This window comes from Onychomys torridus, chromosome 7, assembly GCF_903995425.1.
Source record: "Onychomys torridus chromosome 7, mOncTor1.1, whole genome shotgun sequence".
NCBI lineage: Eukaryota > Metazoa > Chordata > Mammalia > Rodentia > Cricetidae > Onychomys > Onychomys torridus.
Genome location: NC_050449.1, coordinates 65,901,022 through 65,919,553, shown reverse-complemented (window position 1 = coordinate 65,919,553; position 18,532 = coordinate 65,901,022). Strand labels below are relative to the sequence as shown.

The window sequence follows — 18,532 nt, the reverse complement described above, 5'->3', positions numbered from 1 at the left end:
AGAAAAGGGAAACAGCAACTTCATACCTAAGTTCAGCATGAACTAACACTGGAGAAACACGTACTACTTTCCAAAATTACTTCAGTGCTACAAAAGAAAGAACATTACTGCTAACTAGTACAATAAATGTATTTTATAAAACTGGGTTGTATAAACAGAATTTTGAAAATGCCTACTTGAAGTCAATTAATAAAAAGGTTGTCTGTAAGAAGAAAATGTCAGTTTAAAAGGACTGTTGTCTTTCTAAGCAGAGGGCTCTGTACTAGACTTCAATAAGGCAATGTGGCTCCATAGTCTTCAGACAAAGCAGGCAAAATCACACTCTATTCTGGTGTTAGAAAATTTCATAATATTTAATTAAAGCACTATGATACCATTCACCAGTAGTTGAGAAGAACATATTGCAAGACTGAACTGTAAGTCAAAACTGTAAATAACTACAGTACAGATGGACTGTCACTAAAACTCTCAACCATAAGATTCCACAGATAGCAGTCGCCAAGGTCTCGTCATCAAGAAATAATGGCAACAGCAGAAGAAACAGCTGGAACAGCAGCAGGAGCAGAAGCAGAGACAGCAGCAGCAGAGGTGGCAGTGGCAGCAATGTACATTTACTAAGGGCCTAGTTTCTCCAGACTGTGCCAAATAATGGAAATGTTTAAGCAAATTATTTGAATTAGTAACCCACAGATTTCCACACATTGTTATAGCTGTCCTACAAAGAATTACTGTTGTTTCAAGTGATGAGAAACCTGAAGATTGCAAGGGTTACATTTTACTGGAGCCACAGCCTATTTAACTGGGACCCAAGCCTGTATCTTTCTATCTCAGCAGACACTCCTTTCATTAGCACCATCCGTCACAGTGGTGTGCATCAACAGATTCTCAGTGTGGAAGACCGAAATCACTAGGTCTCCTATTTCAGTCAAAGCCTCTCCAAGTAGTCAAATACCAAGTTGGTAAGAGTAAGGCTGAAGGACCTCAAAAATCACAAGTGCCTGAATGTATGAGATGGGCTATATAAAGTATTAAGTTACAATGCAGTATAATTTAGTGGAAGACTGTGATAAAATTTTAAAAGATAGTATTATCAAAATGAACCTTGGATATTCATAAATATTCCCTCAAAATATAATGTAGTGCACTTAAATACCAGAATCTGATGGTGTGGCTGACACATTCTGCAACATTAACTCTGTGCACAGGTAAGAAAAGAGAAGTAACAGCAATGTTTTGTGAAATGATATGGGCTAGAATGAAAAAATGAGTTGAAAATCAGGGTGATTATAATTCAGTAAAATGTGCTAATGTCACAACAATAACAATCACACAGTCACTTTCACACTGTCTCCTGTACACTATGCACTTTCAGAGACCATCAGGATATACTAATTCCTTGAAATCCCTCAGCCTTTGAACATAGCCTCTTTTGTGATTTACATTTTAAGAATGAGTAATTGGGGCAGAGAGGCCAGGTAACCTAACTAGAGACACTCATACCTAGTAAACAAGGCAAGAATTCCAAACTGCAACCTACTACAAAGCCTACACTCCTACATCATAGAATGTGTCTGATGGTCTGAGAAAGTTTAATATGGAGCTGGGCACCAATTCTGGAAGCCATTTAGGGAGGAAGCAGAACTTTATAAAGTTAAAAAAAAAAAAAAATTAAAGAAACTTCTTAACAGATGATGTAAAGTCTAGAAATAATAACAGTCTCAAATAGTTACTAAGGTAACCACACTCTGGAATAACAGCATCCTTTGTGCCTACAATCAGAGGCAGAATTAGCTAATAATTGCTCTGCCTCTGTTATGTACTACTTTGATTTTATAAATGAGGATATTATTTTTCCTGATATAAGTGGGAAAGTGCACATGTACTTAATTATACACTATACCTTATGTGATTCAGGAACATTTTCTAGGAATCCTGAGCCAACTATTTATACAAATTATTTTTTAGATCCATTTAAGAAAAATTATAAATCTATATATTAGGATTTTACATGACTTATTAGTTTTTAACATCTAGAGACTAATGTCAAATAAATATTGAAGGAAAAGTGGGCCAATATTCTTTAAGACATTCACTATAGAATTAAAAACAATACATTAATTAATCTTTTCTCACCTCTTTTCTCTTTCATTTCTTTTTGAGACAAGGTCTCACTATGTAGCCCTGGAACTCAACAGAGATCTACTTGCTTCTGTTTCCCAAGTACTGGTACTAAGGATATGTGCCATCACACCAAGCTAATTTTAACCTACATTTCCTTGATTTATCTGACTCTAGGCTGATTTTCCCCCAGATCACGTATAATTATGGACATTAGTTATACGGTTCACATATGGAGCCAGTCACCTTTTATAAATATATAAGAGGATACTTTTTGTAAGAATACATGTAGTATTGAACTGATCAAAGACTAAAATGAGCATTTAATTTCTCAACATCAAGCATCCTGTTACTATTTTTGGGAAGAGGGATATATCGGATTCTGAATTCAACTCCTCTTAAGGAAAAAAAAAAAGACATGTAGGCATAACCAAGTTAGTGCCCAGACCTTATACTTCCTCACTCACTTTGTGTCTTTACTCAAATATTGTCTCTCAGTGGGGTCTTTTCTGATTATCAAAACTAAAATGGCACCCCCTTCCAAATCCCACTTCATATTTCCTTTATCCTCTTTACCCTATTTCACTTTTCTTCCTAATACTAAGGACATTCTAGCAGGTTGTTTATTTTACTTTTTAATTGCCTGTTTTTACCACTAAAGTGTAAACTCCATGAGAGCAGCAACTCCAGTCTCTGTTTCTAGCACACAGAAAATAACCAGGCATAAAGTACATATTCAATAAACATTTTATGAATGAATAAATGAAGTATAAGAGATAGGATGCTGTTCCAGAAACATTAAGAATTCAAAACTAGGGGGCTGGAGAGATGGCTCAGAGGTTAGGAGCACTTCCAGAGGCCCTGAGTTCAATTCCCATCAACCATATGGGGGTTCACAACCATCTGTAGTAAGATCTGGTGCCCTCTTCTGGCCTGCAGTCATACATGCTGTATACGCATTAAATAAATAAATCTTAAAAAAAAAAAAAAAAGAATTAAAAACTATAAAAATCGGGGTTGGGGATTTAGCTCAGTGGTAGAGCACTTGCCTAGCAAGCACAAGGCCCTGGGTTTGTCCTCAGCTCTGGCAAAAAAAAACCCAAAAACTATACAAATCTAAGAGTGGCAATGGATTCAGTGTACAAACTATGTTTTATTCAGCAGTAACTACAAAGCACATAGGCATGAGATGGCTTTATGTGACCAGTATATAAACTACTTTTTAAAACTTAACAGTAAAGTCTGGTTAGAGTTAAGGAGCTGACTAGTACTAAACAAATTTATTAACTGCCTATAAAGTTTTATGTTGCTTTAAAGCATTTTTTTTAAAGTTACATTTGTCAGAACTTTGCGAGAAAAATGTAGCAGAGTATTATGGCCATGCCTGTAATCCCAGCACTTGGAAGGCTGAGGCAGGACCATGAGTTCCAATAAACTACATAGCAAAACTGTCTCATTTAAAATTGGGAAAAATGGGAAGAAAAAGAAAAAATGCAGATAAAGTGAACTTGGTGCACATTATAAAAACCAGTTCTGTGAAAGAGGAGATAATATGCAATACTCAACCAAGATCAAGGAAGAACAGATTCTCTAGTCTGAAAATGAGAGACAAATTATTGTTATATGAAAACAAGCCATTTTTTTTCTGGTCAATTTTTTTTAAAAAATTATAAAGTAATAAAGACTAGTGTATCAAATCCACTACAAAACACCAAACTGTTGCTAGGGATTTTAGAAATGCTTTCCTGTATAGTATAAAATTGTTCAGAAGTTTAACTCTAATATGGAATTCACCTCTTTACTGTTAACTGAAAGGAAACAGAAAACAGAAATGCCGCTCTAAAAGCACATATAAGGCTCTGCTGTTGGGGTGGGTAAATACATATTCTTAAAATGCAAGAAAAATAGGCCTTCAACTATAAATTCAGAGCCTGCTGATTCTACCTGTTAAGACCACAAAAAGCACTTCATTTGTTTCCAAAATCCACCAAATCAGTGCTGCAAGAACAGAGGCCTTTTAGTTGGGCTGATGGGAACACAAATGTACTACATGGATATACTCTCAGTAGACATGTCAATCAACCAGACTCCTATACAGCAGTTAATGCTCTTAATTTGCAGGATAAAATTTAGTTTTATTTGAAATTATTCATTAGGAAATAATTTCTGAGACTAATATAAGATTTATTAAAATAATAGATCAAAACAATTGATTTGAACTCAATGTAACTAAGATAAAAGTTACAAGGTTAAGTAGGAAGAAGCTCATGGATACTAGTTACACTGTATAAATAGTATTACTTTTACCCAAAGGGATATGATGTTAATGACTCAGCAGAGATTTCTTATCAATTAAATGTTACTTTAAAACTTGTTTTTATAATCTTCAAGAAGTCTCACCAGTTTGTTACACCCTAAAACTCACAATTACTTAGATTAATTACCCTCAAATAGGGAAGAGGACATAGTGGTCTAAGCAACCCCTTAATTAAAAAGCTACAAACAAGCAGCCTCCATGAACTTTTGAAGTTCCGGACAAAAGGAAACAAACATTCAAGTATTAGAGAATAGAAAGACAGACATCAATAAATTCAGAGAACAGAAAATCAAGCTATCAGAACTAACTTAAATTTTAAAAAAGAATCTGAGAATTATATTAAAATTACATATTAATATGGGACAATAGATTTTCAGTGTTAGTAAAAATAACTGCAATTTTAGAACATGTCACTGAGAAATGTTGTCTGAGGAGTAGACACAGCCATTATCTCCCAGCAACCAAGGTGTCTCAGTGTCCTGGACTGCCTGCCTTTGTGCTAGAGGAACATGTAAGGGCAGCAGCCCAAATGACCAAATTTTAATTTGGTTATCAAAGCATTAATTTGATGGGCTTTTCTTGTTCACAAATGGCCCACAAGATTAAGATTGAGAGCCAAAGCCATCAATGGAGCCATGCTCAATTTGGTGGGCTTTGAGGCTGCCTCTGGCCAAATCAGCCTCAGCCCGATGGGAGGCCAGAACCTAGAGCAGGTCCTACAGTAAGTTCATTCTCATTCCTGGGAACGAGAACAGGTAGCACTTGTGTCCACTGAAGGGGACACTGTCCAGATACACCCTGGACATATTTTGAAATCTCGGGGCTGCTTCTGCATCTGAAAAATAAGAAAAACAGCACAATGACAGACAACAAATGAGGGAAAGACAACAACCATCTGGCTAAAAACTCAAGGCATAAGGTATGAAGAAAGCAGACAAAATAAAAAGCTATATTATTTGGAATACATTATTCTGGAGGCAAGTACAGCAGAGAAAACACAAATTATTTTAAGCAAAGAAAAGAGCACATTAACAACAGTTATTTTTAGAGATCCAACTGGAGGATAAAGGTATGTTAAGCCATGTGAATCTGACACAAGGTAAGGCAGAACAAGAATTTGGATGCCTGCAAAAGCTGGGAAGAGCTGAGTAACGAGCACTGGTGTCGTGGGCTGTGTAACTGCCTGTGTGATAAACATCTCAGAACTGTGAACTTGGGAAATTCCAACCTCTCTTGCACCAGGTCATGAGCTCCATAGAGCAGGAACCAATTTCAACAAGCAGCTTAAAATAAAAACCAAAAACCTTCAGTGTTCTTTCACTCCTGTTAAAGGCACACTTAGAATGCAATTGTGCTAAACTCCACCAAAGAAAAACACACTTAATAAAAATTACACTTACTCAGAAAGATGTTCAGAAGTTGGGATACAAACAGAAACTGAAATCAGAAGAAAAGTTTCACATTTACAAGAGTATATGAACAATGATCAGTGAAATCAAATTACTTAGTAATGAGCCCCTATTTTAGCTGACCAAAATAGTAACAAATACAAAATATCAGAAATAGTAGATATGTAAACGTACCTTTCTCTATTAGAACTTGGCAAGTATGAGTTTCATGTTGACTTAAGTGTGTAGCCATATTATCTAAGCCAGAAACATCAGTTAGGAAATCACAATTAAGGCACACTAGAGAAATGCCCCTATTAAAAAAAAAATAGCAATAAAATAAAAGGTTTTATTTTTTATGAAACCATACACAGGTTCAATACTATTTCCATTTTTTGTCATAACTTACATTTTGTTATATAAATTTGATATAACCTTTAGAAAATGGCATAGCCACATCCAAATTACAAAGTTATTTATTTATATGAAGTACACATGTTTAAAATATAGAGACAAGGATTAGTGCTAGAGTACAGGCCTAGAATGCCCAGTACCACCTCTTCCCCCCAAAAGGATTTGTTTTAGGAACATTCACCTTTTGTATCAGCTGAAAGAAGCTACCAATAGGTAGTCATGGCTCCGCTAAGAGCTTGCATTAATATAGTTAAGCCATACTGTTGCTTTGCCTTGAAAAGTGAGGATATAGCATTCATTCACTTAATACACACTGAATAAGGCTCTTTTATATACTATACCACTAGGTGTTATGCATATATAATAGTGAACAAAAAACAAGTGTAGTTCATGTTCTAATAGAATTTACAATCTAGGGTTCCATTTAGTCAAAGATAAAATTAGAAAAACAATGCAAAGGCGCTAAAAATGGATGACATGACAGTCACTCTCAAATGCGGGCTATGCATTAACGTTCTCACTACAAATGGTGCTATCTTCACTTAATACTGAATTAACTAAAGCAGCTAATAAAACACTGGAGTATGCATGCCTAAATATCTTTTCATGGCAGCATCATTAACTAGCCCACCTGCCTATCTGCCGAAGTCATTAATGAAATGTGTGATAATTATAAATATTTAATGTCTAAACAAATTTCTTCATTTGAGAAAGCATGGGGGGTTTGAAGTGTTACATTTGGGTATTTATAATAGAGAAAGTTGGTATGCTGAAGGTAAAGAAAATCTAGGCACAGAAAAAGTAAGACAATACTCAGTAGGTCAAACTAGAGAAGACTAACGTTGGTTCCTAATGACTTTCTCTTATTAGTTCTGGTTGTAAGTCTTCTGCTTTGAGAGGACTGTAAGGTTCTTTTTGGTTTATTGAGACAGAGTTCCTCTGTGTAACACAGTCTTGGCTGTCTTGGAACTTACTCTGTAGACCAGGTCTGCCTCTACCTCCTGAGTGCTGGGACTAAAGGAATGCGCAACCATGCCCAGTCAACTGTGAGATTCTTTAGAATCTCTTTAATAAATTATTTTTGCTTAGGTAAAAAAGCAATGATCATGCAATGTGATCATTATTATTGTCAGTTAAACAACAAAGCATGCTTATTTGAAGTTTGTTACAGCATAATGTTTTATAATGAAAAACTAGCCAGGTGTGGGGGTGCACACCTTCAGTCCTGTCACTCAGGAGGCAGAGGCAGTCAGATGTGAGTTTGGGGCCAACCAGGTCTACAGAGTGAATTCCAGGACAGCCAGGGCCACACAGAGGGAAAAAGGTATGTTAAGCCATATGAATCTGACACAAGATAAGGCAGAACAAGAATTTGGACACCTGTGAAAACAAAGAAAAAAACTTTAAAGTTAAAAAGTGAAGCTAGGGGTAGGAGGCAGGAGAGACAGCTCAGCAGAGCTACTCTCTGGAGGACCTGGATTCAATCCCAGCACCCATATGGAGGCTCACAACCACCTGTCAAGCCAGTTTCAGAGGAGCAGAAACCATCTTCTGGTCTCTGCAAGTACCAAGTATGAACATGGTGCATAGAAATATATGAGGGTAAAACATCCATATACATTATAAAATATATTATTTTTTTGAATGTGAAAATAGGTCATACTATCTCCCCTGAAATTCTAACATACTGTGTATTCCACCAAAAGGCTGCACTGATAAAACAAACTAAAAGTCCCCAAATTAGTTCTTCCTGACTGGTCTCTTTTAATGTCATTTCACCTGACATTGAGGCTCCAAATAGTCTCTGACTCTGCTTTCCTAAAATATTTACTGTGAAGCACTTCATAATATCAGTAGTGTATAGCTGGTTATAGACATGTTAGCTCATCTAAATTTTACAACGTGAATAACTAGATTCTATAATTACCATCTCTTTAGCTAGCTGATAGGGGTCAGAATTAGATTTTAAATAAAGGCCATATTCAGTGCATTAATTCATATGATGACAGCCCCAAGCTACATGGTTCCAACTCACCTCTTATACAGTTGAACTCAACTTCCTTCAGTATTTGAGTAAGAAAAGTAAGAAGACTATGTATTGATGTAAAGCATTCCACTGCTTTAAAATTACTAAAAATTGAAGGGGGTTGATGAGATAGTTTAGCAAGGAAGAGCATTTGCCATGCAAAGCTGATGACCTAAAGTCAACCCCTGGAACCCACAACAGAAGGAGAAAACTAACTTCTGAAAGTTGTCCTCTGACCTCTACATATGTGCTATAGTATTTGTGCATGCAAACACACACAATAATACATAAAATTAAAAAAAAAACTCTTGTATTATTTAATTTCCTATATAGCTTTTTTTTTTTTCTTGTGGTTTTTTGAGACAGGGTTTCTTTGTATATCCTTGGTTGTCCTGGAACTCACTCTGTAGACCAAGCTGGCCTAGAACTCACAGAGATCCACCTGCCTCTGCCCCCGAGTGCTGGAATTAAAGGTGTGCACCACCATCACTGTGCTCAAACTTTCCTACGTATCTTAGCTGACTCTGCAATATTCAACTATTGGAAAGCTTTATTTTTGTTCTCATCATACAATGCAAATGTCCTTCATCTGGTCCCCATCTGTCACTACTAGAACTTACCATGAGTACTATGACATTCCTCTGATCTAATGATAGTAACACAACCCTGAGACATCTGGTCACAAGCACTGACATTGGGTTAATTAGAAAGATATAGCAAACCACAATGACAAAGCACTTTGTATCTATTAGAATGCTTGTAATATCAATTCTGGCCTTTTGGCTAATATCAACTACAGAATGCCTATAATAAAAAAATTAAGTAACAAGTGCTAGGAATGATAGAGAAAATTGTAACTCTTACACAGTACTAGTGAGTATGTAAAATAATGAAACTATGATGAAAACAGTCTACCAGTTTCTAGAAGGCTTACCAGGGAATGAGAATGTAACCAAGCAAACCTAATCCTAATTACACACAAAAGAGAAATGGGTGTTTGTGAAACCTTATACAAAAGTGTTCAGAGCAACATATCTATAATGACCTCAAAATACAAAACTAACCAAATGAATAATATGGTTATTCTATGCTATATCCATAAAATTAAATAAAATACTACCCATCAATTTAAGTAAGTACTGCTATATTCTACACCATGGATGAACCTTGATAGGCAGTCACTAATGACCACCCCTTTATTTACAAAATACCCAGAATGGACTAGTTTATACCAACACAAAGTACATTTACAGTTGCTTGGGGATGGGCAGAACTGAAAGGAAATTGGAATGATTACTAACAAATGGGATTACTTTTTAAGTACTAAAAATGTACACATATTAACTCTGATGACTGATAAACAACATACTAAAATTTATTAAGATTAACTTGTTAAACACATGAAGAATATGGCATGTGTAATGCTTAATCTTGATTATTAATCTGAAAGGTTTAAAAACAGCCAGGTGGATCTCTGAGAGTTTGAGGCCAGCCTGGCCTACAGAATGAGTTCCAGGACAGGAACCAAAAGTACACAGAGAAACCCTGTCTTGGAAAACCAAAAAGAAAAAGAAAAAAAGAAAAAGAAAGAAAGAAAGAAAGAAAAACGAACAAACAAACTAACTAACTAACTTCCAGCATTTCTGTGAGGGAGTTTCTAGGTTAGGTGAACTGGGACGACCCACTTCTAAATATAGGTATATCATCCCACAGGTTGGATCTTGGACAGAATAAAAAAGAAGGAGCCAAGTGGTAGTACTCATCAGACTCTGCTTCCTGACTGCAGACATAATATAACTAGTCACCCCACCTCCCCATGACAGATTGTACCTTCAAATTGATCCAAAACTAAACCCTTCCTTCTTTAAGGTGTTGCAGGTGTTAATATCATAGCAACAAGAAAGTACCTAATACAGTATGTGAATTCTAGCTTTAGAAAGTTATCACATAAGGCAAAAATTATACAATCAATCATTGTACCACAGAAAGACTTTACAGAAGTCACTCATTTACCTGAGATTTTCTGAATGCTTCTTAAATATACAAAACCTTTTACTTGGACGGTTACTATGAAAGCTGGAAAGACAAAAAATGATTACAATACTTTTACTGGACAGAAAGCCACACTGATTTATAAATACATTTAAAGCCTATACTTTTAAACAAAATAGCATGATGAGAATACCACTTTCATTTGTGCTTAAGTCACTATCGCCCCCTTCCTCAAGATGGGACCTCGACACACTGGTCTTGAATTTATGGGCCAAGGGCGCTTCCTCCTTTGACCTCTGAGTAACTGGAACTGAAGGTGTGTACCACCATGTGTGACTACATCCTTTGTTTCACTTTGAATTTGTACTTTAGTTTATGTCTATGGACATTTGGCCTATAGGTATGTTTGTAAGGTATGTGTGTGCCTGCTGGCCATGGAGGGCACTGAATCTCCTGGAAAGGAAGGCACAGAAGGTTGTAACTGCTGCATGGATCCTGGGAACAGAATCCTAGCATTCTGAAAGAGCAGTGAGTGCTCCTAACTGCTGAGACGTCTGCCCAATCATGTGGGTGACATCCTTGTGTTTTCTCTATTGACATCTATTCTCACTAATCATATTCCCAATCAATACCTCATTGTTACAGAAAAAGGGAAATAAAAAAAGTACAGATCATTCAACTAAATTTTTATCTATTAAACACTGAAAACAATTTTAAGTTTCTGCTAATGATATATTTTCACTATAATATGAATGATTACCAGTAATAATTTACCACTTTGAAGTCTTAGCATGCTTATACAGATGGAAGGGTATTCAAATGAATTTCAAAAAATTTAAAAGATACAGAAGTAATAACTACTTGAACTTAAGGCTACTGTTTATATTTTTAAAGTCAAACATTTCAATAGATGCCTTTGAGATTACCAAGAGCAGTTTAAAAAACAAAATGAAAATAAGGACTTCTAAGTTAAAATGATGCCTCTTTTCCACATAGAACAGAAAAGGTTACTAACTACACTTTTAGCCCCGTGATCACAGGTCTTATAGGTCCTTTAACTCTGTCTGTACTAGAAGCCAGGACTGGTTTAGCACAGTTATTTCTAAAAGTGAAGTCACACACAACAGTACCAATATCACCTGAGTACTTATCTAGAAATGTAAACTCTCAGGTTACCCACAAACCTACTGAATTAATCTCTGGCAGTGGGGGCTTTAACAAAGTTTGATTATAATGCACACCCAGGCAAATGGTTATATATAAAACAGGCTATGTATACAGAAAAATAACTATTCTGGCTAGCTGCAAACTTGGGAAATATTCTTCAAAGATTTCATATTCTCAGGAGAGTTCAAATTTCTTCAATTTGAGTAAAAGTATTAGTAAAGAATTTACATGTATCTGTATGATGGTATCACAAAAACAGCTTTTTTTATATCAGTAAGTTGAGAAGGATCAAAATTATTAGGAAAAATTTGCATATGATTGTTCCTTTGAGGAACTAGTCTAAGATTTTATCTGATTCATAAAATACATGAATCAAATATTATCTTAAAAATAAAATTCAAAAGTTATCTTTCTTCAGCTACAAATACCATTTTTGTTTTATTACCTATTAGGAAAGTGAGATTAAATTACACTTTAAGGTCTTTAAGGTCTTTCAGGTGGCTTTCAAATATGCCTACAATTTGCACCATTAAAATATTGATAACAATTTTTAAGTTATCTGACCCCCAGCTATAAATAATTTATATTACCCCTCTCTGTATTATCTAGATTTAAAACAAATTCCACAATTTTGTATATTAATAAAAAAGGGGGGAAAGTCAGATGTGGTGACACACACCTGTAATTCTAGTACTTGGGAGGCTAAAACAACAGAATTTTAAGTTCAAGGCCCATGTGGGCTATACAGTAAAACACCTGCCTTAAATAAAAAAAATTAAAATTAAAAATTTTTTTTTAAAAAGGAAAATGTGCTGAGAAAGAAAGAAATCAAGCACAGGAATAACAGTCTTAAAGAAACTAACAAAAATCTTGGAATAACCGTAACAAAAAAACTGAAAGACCTCTCCAATGAAAACTTTGAAACACATAAGCAGTTGAGGAAGAAACCTGGAGATGGAAAGACTTTCCATGCTAATGAATTGGAAAAATTAATATTGCGAAGTGGCCATTTTACCAAAAGCAACATACAGATTCAATGCAATCCCAATAAAAATTCCAAAACCATTCTTCAGAGAAATTAAAAAAAAAAAAATCTTACGATACATTTGGAAACACAAATAACCTCAGAGAGTCAACTAATGCTGAACAAAAATAGAAAGGCTGACTGTATCACTACACCCTCACCCATGTTCTTGTGTACAACCTTAGTACACTCCTAATACATCCATGCATGTGTGTGTGCATACATACACATACAATTAAAATGTTCTATTATGAAATAAGACTGGTATGAATGACACATACATTTCAGAACTGAACATAATATAAAGAAAGGGGAAGGAGAAGAGATTCGAAGTTATGTTGTCCTTTATAACAATGAACATGACTAAAGAGGAAATGGGAAGATAAAACAGGACTGAAACTAATGGCCCTGATCAGAACAGTGACAACAGAGCTAGGCAGAGACTGAGCACCACAGGCTCATGGGTACTCAAAGGAGTGAAGCACGGGCAGGTGTTCAAATGCTTCTAGTGGGTGAGAAAGAGGACATCAACGCGGATGCCAGCACTGGGGCTGTATACGACAGGGCACAGGAGGCCAGGCTGGTCACCAAGGACAGAGAACTGGGAAAAGTACTGAAGCCACCTTTAAGGTAGGATGACATCTGAAAGCAATATCTGGCAATAATAAAAAAGCAACAAGAAAGCCAGGCTATGACTTAAAACATGAATTTTATCCAAAAAATCTCCGAACAGTATCATTTTGGATAAGCAATATATCAGGTTTATTTATATGGGGACAACCATGACTGTTCTTTAAAAATAAAAATCCATGGTGCTTCTTTCTCTTCAGAGGACCCAGGTTAAGTTCCCAGTGCCCATAAAGGCAGTTCACAACTGCCTATAACGCTAGTTCCAGACACCCTCTCTGGTAACCACAGGCACCATATACAAGTGGCATACACTCACAAAGACAAACACACATATGCATAAATAAAAACACAATCTTAAAAGACATATACTTAAAAAAAAATCTCCCCAGGAAGAAGACTGGGTTCAATAACAGGAATACCAAGTGCAGCTCCTGAGAACTCATCTCTCGGAGCACAAATGACAGGTGCAGAGTGGACACACTATGGGAAAGAATGCCGAGAGTGAGTGCATCATGACATTCACTGACTGGAGGGAGCACAGCACACTTTAGAGACGGACGCATGGCTGACAAGTAAAGGACTGTAGACAAAGATGTCAGGGAACAAACCCAATGCAGTTCTAGCAGCACTGGAAGTTCCCAAGTCTCTGACTGCTTGGAGGAGGACAGTCACAAGAGTACATGGATTTGTCAGTTAAACATACTTAAAACATTTAACTTATGTTTGAAAATAACCATTTTAAACATTTTCAGGGAATTCATACAGTAATTTCTTGATTTGCTTTGGTATAACAGAAAAGACTACTAGGCTTCTAATACAGACAATTTGTTTTCAAAACAAAAGGTTCTTCAATTGTAATTATAATATGCAAAACACTGACTGAACTCATCTTACCTCATCATATGATTTACATAGGCTTTGCTACAGCTAGTGTTGTATCTGCAAAAACTACAGTGGACATATGTAGGAAAATGGTTTGCAAAATCTTTTATTTCAGAACAACACTCAATACACTCGTGAACACCTCGACGTAACCTTGTGGAGACATAAAAAAGATATTTTAAAACAAAAATAGTCAGACAAGGCTATTACTAAACATAAAATTGCTATACTGAGTTTAAACTGGGAGTGTCTATCAGGAGTACAGCATTACCTTAAGTTCCTCAGTGCTGTATTCACTTGGCTTTTTCTATTACTATTAGCCACTGTGCTCTGTCTCTTCTGTGTGTTACAGACTTTTGACTTGTTCTTAGATTTACTTCCATTAGGCTTGCTCTCATTAGGTTTACTGGAGTCAGATGCCACTGTATTTGGTGTACTTGTATTCAATTTAGCAGGAGTTTTAGAAGTTACATTTTCAGTCCTGGTAGGGGAGAGCTGGAGGGTAGAAGTGCTTGCGCTGAAGAAAGGTGTAGTTGAAGGTCCTGACTGAAGAGGTCCAACTGAAGCCCGAATAGTAACCTACAAAAATGAAGACACTGTTTACTTAAAAAAATTAACCACCATATAAAATAAACTAAATCTCAAGTAGTTTTTAAAAAGCACAGATAACTAACTAGGTTTAGTCATCTATTTGCTGTAAATATTCAACCAGTTAAATGAATTCAATTCACTTAAATTATCTATTCATATATTTCAAATTATAATCAGTTGTATGTTAACATATTAATTATAAGATTAATACAAATTGTAGGACCTGAAGACCACATTTCATTGCTATTTTTATGCTCTGATGTACAAACTAAAAGTAATTTCCAAACACAAGAACCCAAAACTCAAGCAATAAAGACTGAAAAGAGTAACTCTAGAAAGGCCTGCTACTCTTTGAATCATGAGTATCAAACACATATCGGCTTGTTCTTTCTGGATCACACTGCCTAGGATTTATGCAAGTGGTTTTATCAATTCATTAAACTGTAAGGAAAAATATAACATTTAAAATTCTTTAAAAGAACTAATAAGGCTTATTATTTCCTGTTCAGAAACATATTCTGTTACATCTGTTAGTTGACAATGAAAATGCATTCATCTACCAACATTTTCATTAATCATTTGACTATACTCTGCTCACATCTGAGGGACAGCCAATGACGTAAGTCCTATTAACACATGCTTGTGTGATGTGTCAGAACAATAGACCAAGAATCAAAAGACCTGAAGTTAAGTCTGCCTTCCTAACTCTATGACCTTGCAAAAGTAACTGAATCTTAAGCCTTTTCACATCTGTCACATAGGGTGATACTGGCTTTATGTATATCATTTACTGCTGTATGAATTAAGTAATAAAATATATGAAAAAGTACACCTAGAATTAGGTAATTCTAAGGTGCTAGAAAAACATTTAGTATCATTAATATTATTACTATTAAGATGGAAAGAAATGAGAGGACTGCACTGCTTACATTAGTATTCTGCATGTGTAGTCCCAGCATGAAATGAATGAACTGCAGGGAAGGATGCTGGCTAGCTCCTCTTGCTCTAAGTCTTCAGAGCATGGCTTTATATTATTTAGTCAATTCAAATAAAAGACATACCCACATTCAAAGGTAAGTACCCAAAGGCAAATATAAATGTTTTGGGGATTGTTTCACTTTGGATTATCCATGCCTCTGTTTTCCCTCCACTGGAGCAAATATTCAAGAGCTGACTGTATATAAAGAAGTCAGAGAAAACAGATGTATATAAGGCAAAAGGGGAACAGTAAATTACAATCATCAATTTACAGTCAGACAAGTGTTTGTTCACAATGCTGTCCAGCAGCAGAATTTGCGTCTTTGAGAGCAGACTCAGCAATAACAACTTCAACAAACATCTGAGAACCTGTAGCATTAGGCACTCTAAAAGATGCTGGAGATACAAAGATAAATGAAAGAGTATGATTCCTGATCAAATGCCTTGGTGTACAGCTATTAAAACTAATACAAATACTACTAACTAGAAAAGCTCAAATAGCCATACAGTATTGAAATACCCCACTGATCAAGGGAGTTTATTCAGCTGCACTTTTTATGAAGGAATACTCCCACCACTGAACTCAAAATAATGGCTGGATGTTTTTCTAAGTATAAAAGCAGTAAAATGTAAAATTAGTCTTAATAAAAATCAGAAGTCATTTTTCTAACATAAATTTTGTTAGTCATTTTGTTCCATAAATAAAACTAGGCAGGAGTTAGTTTTCAGTATACAAATGAATTAATGCCACACATTTGAACATACTTTTGTTCCAGGGGGAAGTCCTTCTAGCTGCTTAGGTTTTACAAATGTTCGGTGATGTTGCGTCTTGTGATCCATTTTCTCCTTGCATGTCAAAAACTGTAATCTGCATTTGGTACAACGATGTATTCCCTTTTTCTATTAGAAAAAAAGAAAATAGTTTCTATAGCCACAAATTCTGTTCTGAAACTCTTAGTTTTAATGATACTTTACTACAATAAATAATATCAAAGAATCATCTCATTTCCAACTGGATCTCAAGAGTATCTGTTACACAGTAATCAAAAATGAGGGTTGAAGAAATGGCTCAGTGCTTAAAAGCACTGGCTGCTTTTCTAGAAGTCATGGGTTTGATTGCTAGCACCCAAATGGTGGCCAGCAACTGTCTGTTAACTCCAGTTCCAGGGGACCCAACACCCTTTATGGCCTCTGCATGTGGTGCATAAACATATATGAGAGCAAAACACTGATACATATAAAATAAAAATAAATAAATCTTTAAAACAAAATTATGAAAGTTGTATAAACAGGTTCTGATGAGAATCCTAGTCAGGTGTGGTGGGGAACACCTTTAATCCCAACACTCAGAAGGCAGAGGCAGGTGGATCACTGAGATTGAGGCCAACCTGGTTTACATAGTGAGTCCTAGGACAGCCAGAACTACATAGTGAAATGCTGTCTCAAAAACAAACAAACAAACAAACAACTACAACACCCCAAAGGGAGAATCTTAAAAATTGTGATATGAAATGTCTTTTAGTCATAAGCCAAACATTTAAAGATCTGACACTGTAAAAATTAGTTATTCTATGTTTTTATGTAGAAAAATGTTATTTGGAGGCTGGAGAGATAACTCAGCAGTTAAGTGCTCATACTGCTCTTCCAGGGGACCCAAGTTCAATTCCTACCATGTGCACATAACCCACACACATACATCATTTTTTAAATGTTATTTTTAAATTTTTGCTATTTCCCATTGGTCTGTTTGTAGATAAAATTACCTCTCTAAAAACCAAATAAATTTAACTGGCCATTTCTAAGAAATGAAAGCAGTGTTATTCAATAAACTTCCTGCAGTAAGAAAATATTCTGTGGCTGTGCTGTCCACAATGATTACCATTAGTCACCCATGATTATTGAGTAAAAAGAAGTGGTAATATTAAATGTCTGGGGAAAATGGCAAAACTCTGATCTGCTTATTGCACACTGTATAATTGTACCAAATTAGCACTCCAGAACTAGGTAAAGTGTTTGAGCAAATACGATTAAAAGCCTTATAATGAAATAAGAGATTTCTTTATATCTATTCTCCTTTTAAAAATTAAAACCCAAAGATGAAATAGAGTATCAAGAATAGTGTCTCTGTTTATGAAGATTCAATAATAGCTATTCCTCAAATAAAGAATCCAGTAGTCAGGTAAATTGGAGAATGATACATACTATACTTTTTTTTTTTAAGTTCTGAAAAATCCGGTTTTAAAAGACAAAACTCTTCAATTTTGAAAACCTGGCATTTGTCAAAGTTACCAGTTCCTCAATACGTGAGGATAAACCAATGGAACAATGTTGAGAAAACTCTAGAATAGAAGAACTTGCTGGGACTTTTCAAAGATGTGTAGAATCTCAGCCACAACACAGCTGTACCAAAATTTACTGGAAAATTCGACTTTTATATTCTCTACCAAATAAAAACACAAGTTAATTTCATGCTTTATCTAACTGAACCTGACAGACAAGGAAATAAATAACAATGGGAAATATGTGGTGTGCAGACTTAATCAAGTACAAACACACTGAGCTTTGTAGTGAGCTGGCAAAACCGAACCACACCATCAGATCCAGTGTAGACACAGGTTTCTGATTCCAACAAAGGCACTGTGCTAAAGACAGGTTTCAGTGTTGCAGCAACATTTTTAGCTCAAAGGATGGTTTAATTGTTCCAGGAAAAGAACCACTAAGCATCACATCAGAAATCCAAGGAAGGATCCAACAACTACTAAGAGTTCCAGAAACTAAAGCTACAAGTCATTCGGGAAAGAAGCCATGCTCTGGTACTTCAAATACTGGCTGAGCACTTCTTTCCTCTGACATGTGACTATGAAACATTACTCTAGGTCAATAATGACAACATGTCTTATAATAGCAGGGCTCTGGGCAGTGGGGGACCCAAGACAAAGAGGAAACAAGATTAAGAGTTCTCTATCTTGAGACTTTCTCAATCTAACTCATTTTTCTCCTCCTCT

At 35.6% G+C, this 18,532-nt stretch overlaps 1 protein-coding gene across 4 annotated transcripts in view; it reads right to left on the bottom strand.

Moving 5' to 3' along the window:
- Positions 1-18,532, bottom strand: part of Znf280d (zinc finger protein 280D) — a 90,192-nt gene that overhangs the window by 19,761 nt on the left and 51,899 nt on the right. For 3 of the 4 annotated variants that reach the window (XM_036192129.1, XM_036192127.1, XM_036192126.1), the window contains 6 exons: positions 16,293-16,427; positions 14,230-14,537; positions 13,971-14,111; positions 10,277-10,339; positions 6,019-6,137; positions 5,836-5,872 (listed from right to left, as the gene is read on the bottom strand). In XM_036192129.1, the coding sequence (XP_036048022.1) occupies positions 5,836-5,872; positions 6,019-6,137; positions 10,277-10,339; positions 13,971-14,111; positions 14,230-14,537; positions 16,293-16,427 (803 nt within the window). The remainder of the gene's footprint in view (positions 1-5,835; positions 5,873-6,018; positions 6,138-10,276; positions 10,340-13,970; positions 14,112-14,229; positions 14,538-16,292; positions 16,428-18,532) is intronic. The other variant, XM_036192128.1, reaches the window with a different exon arrangement.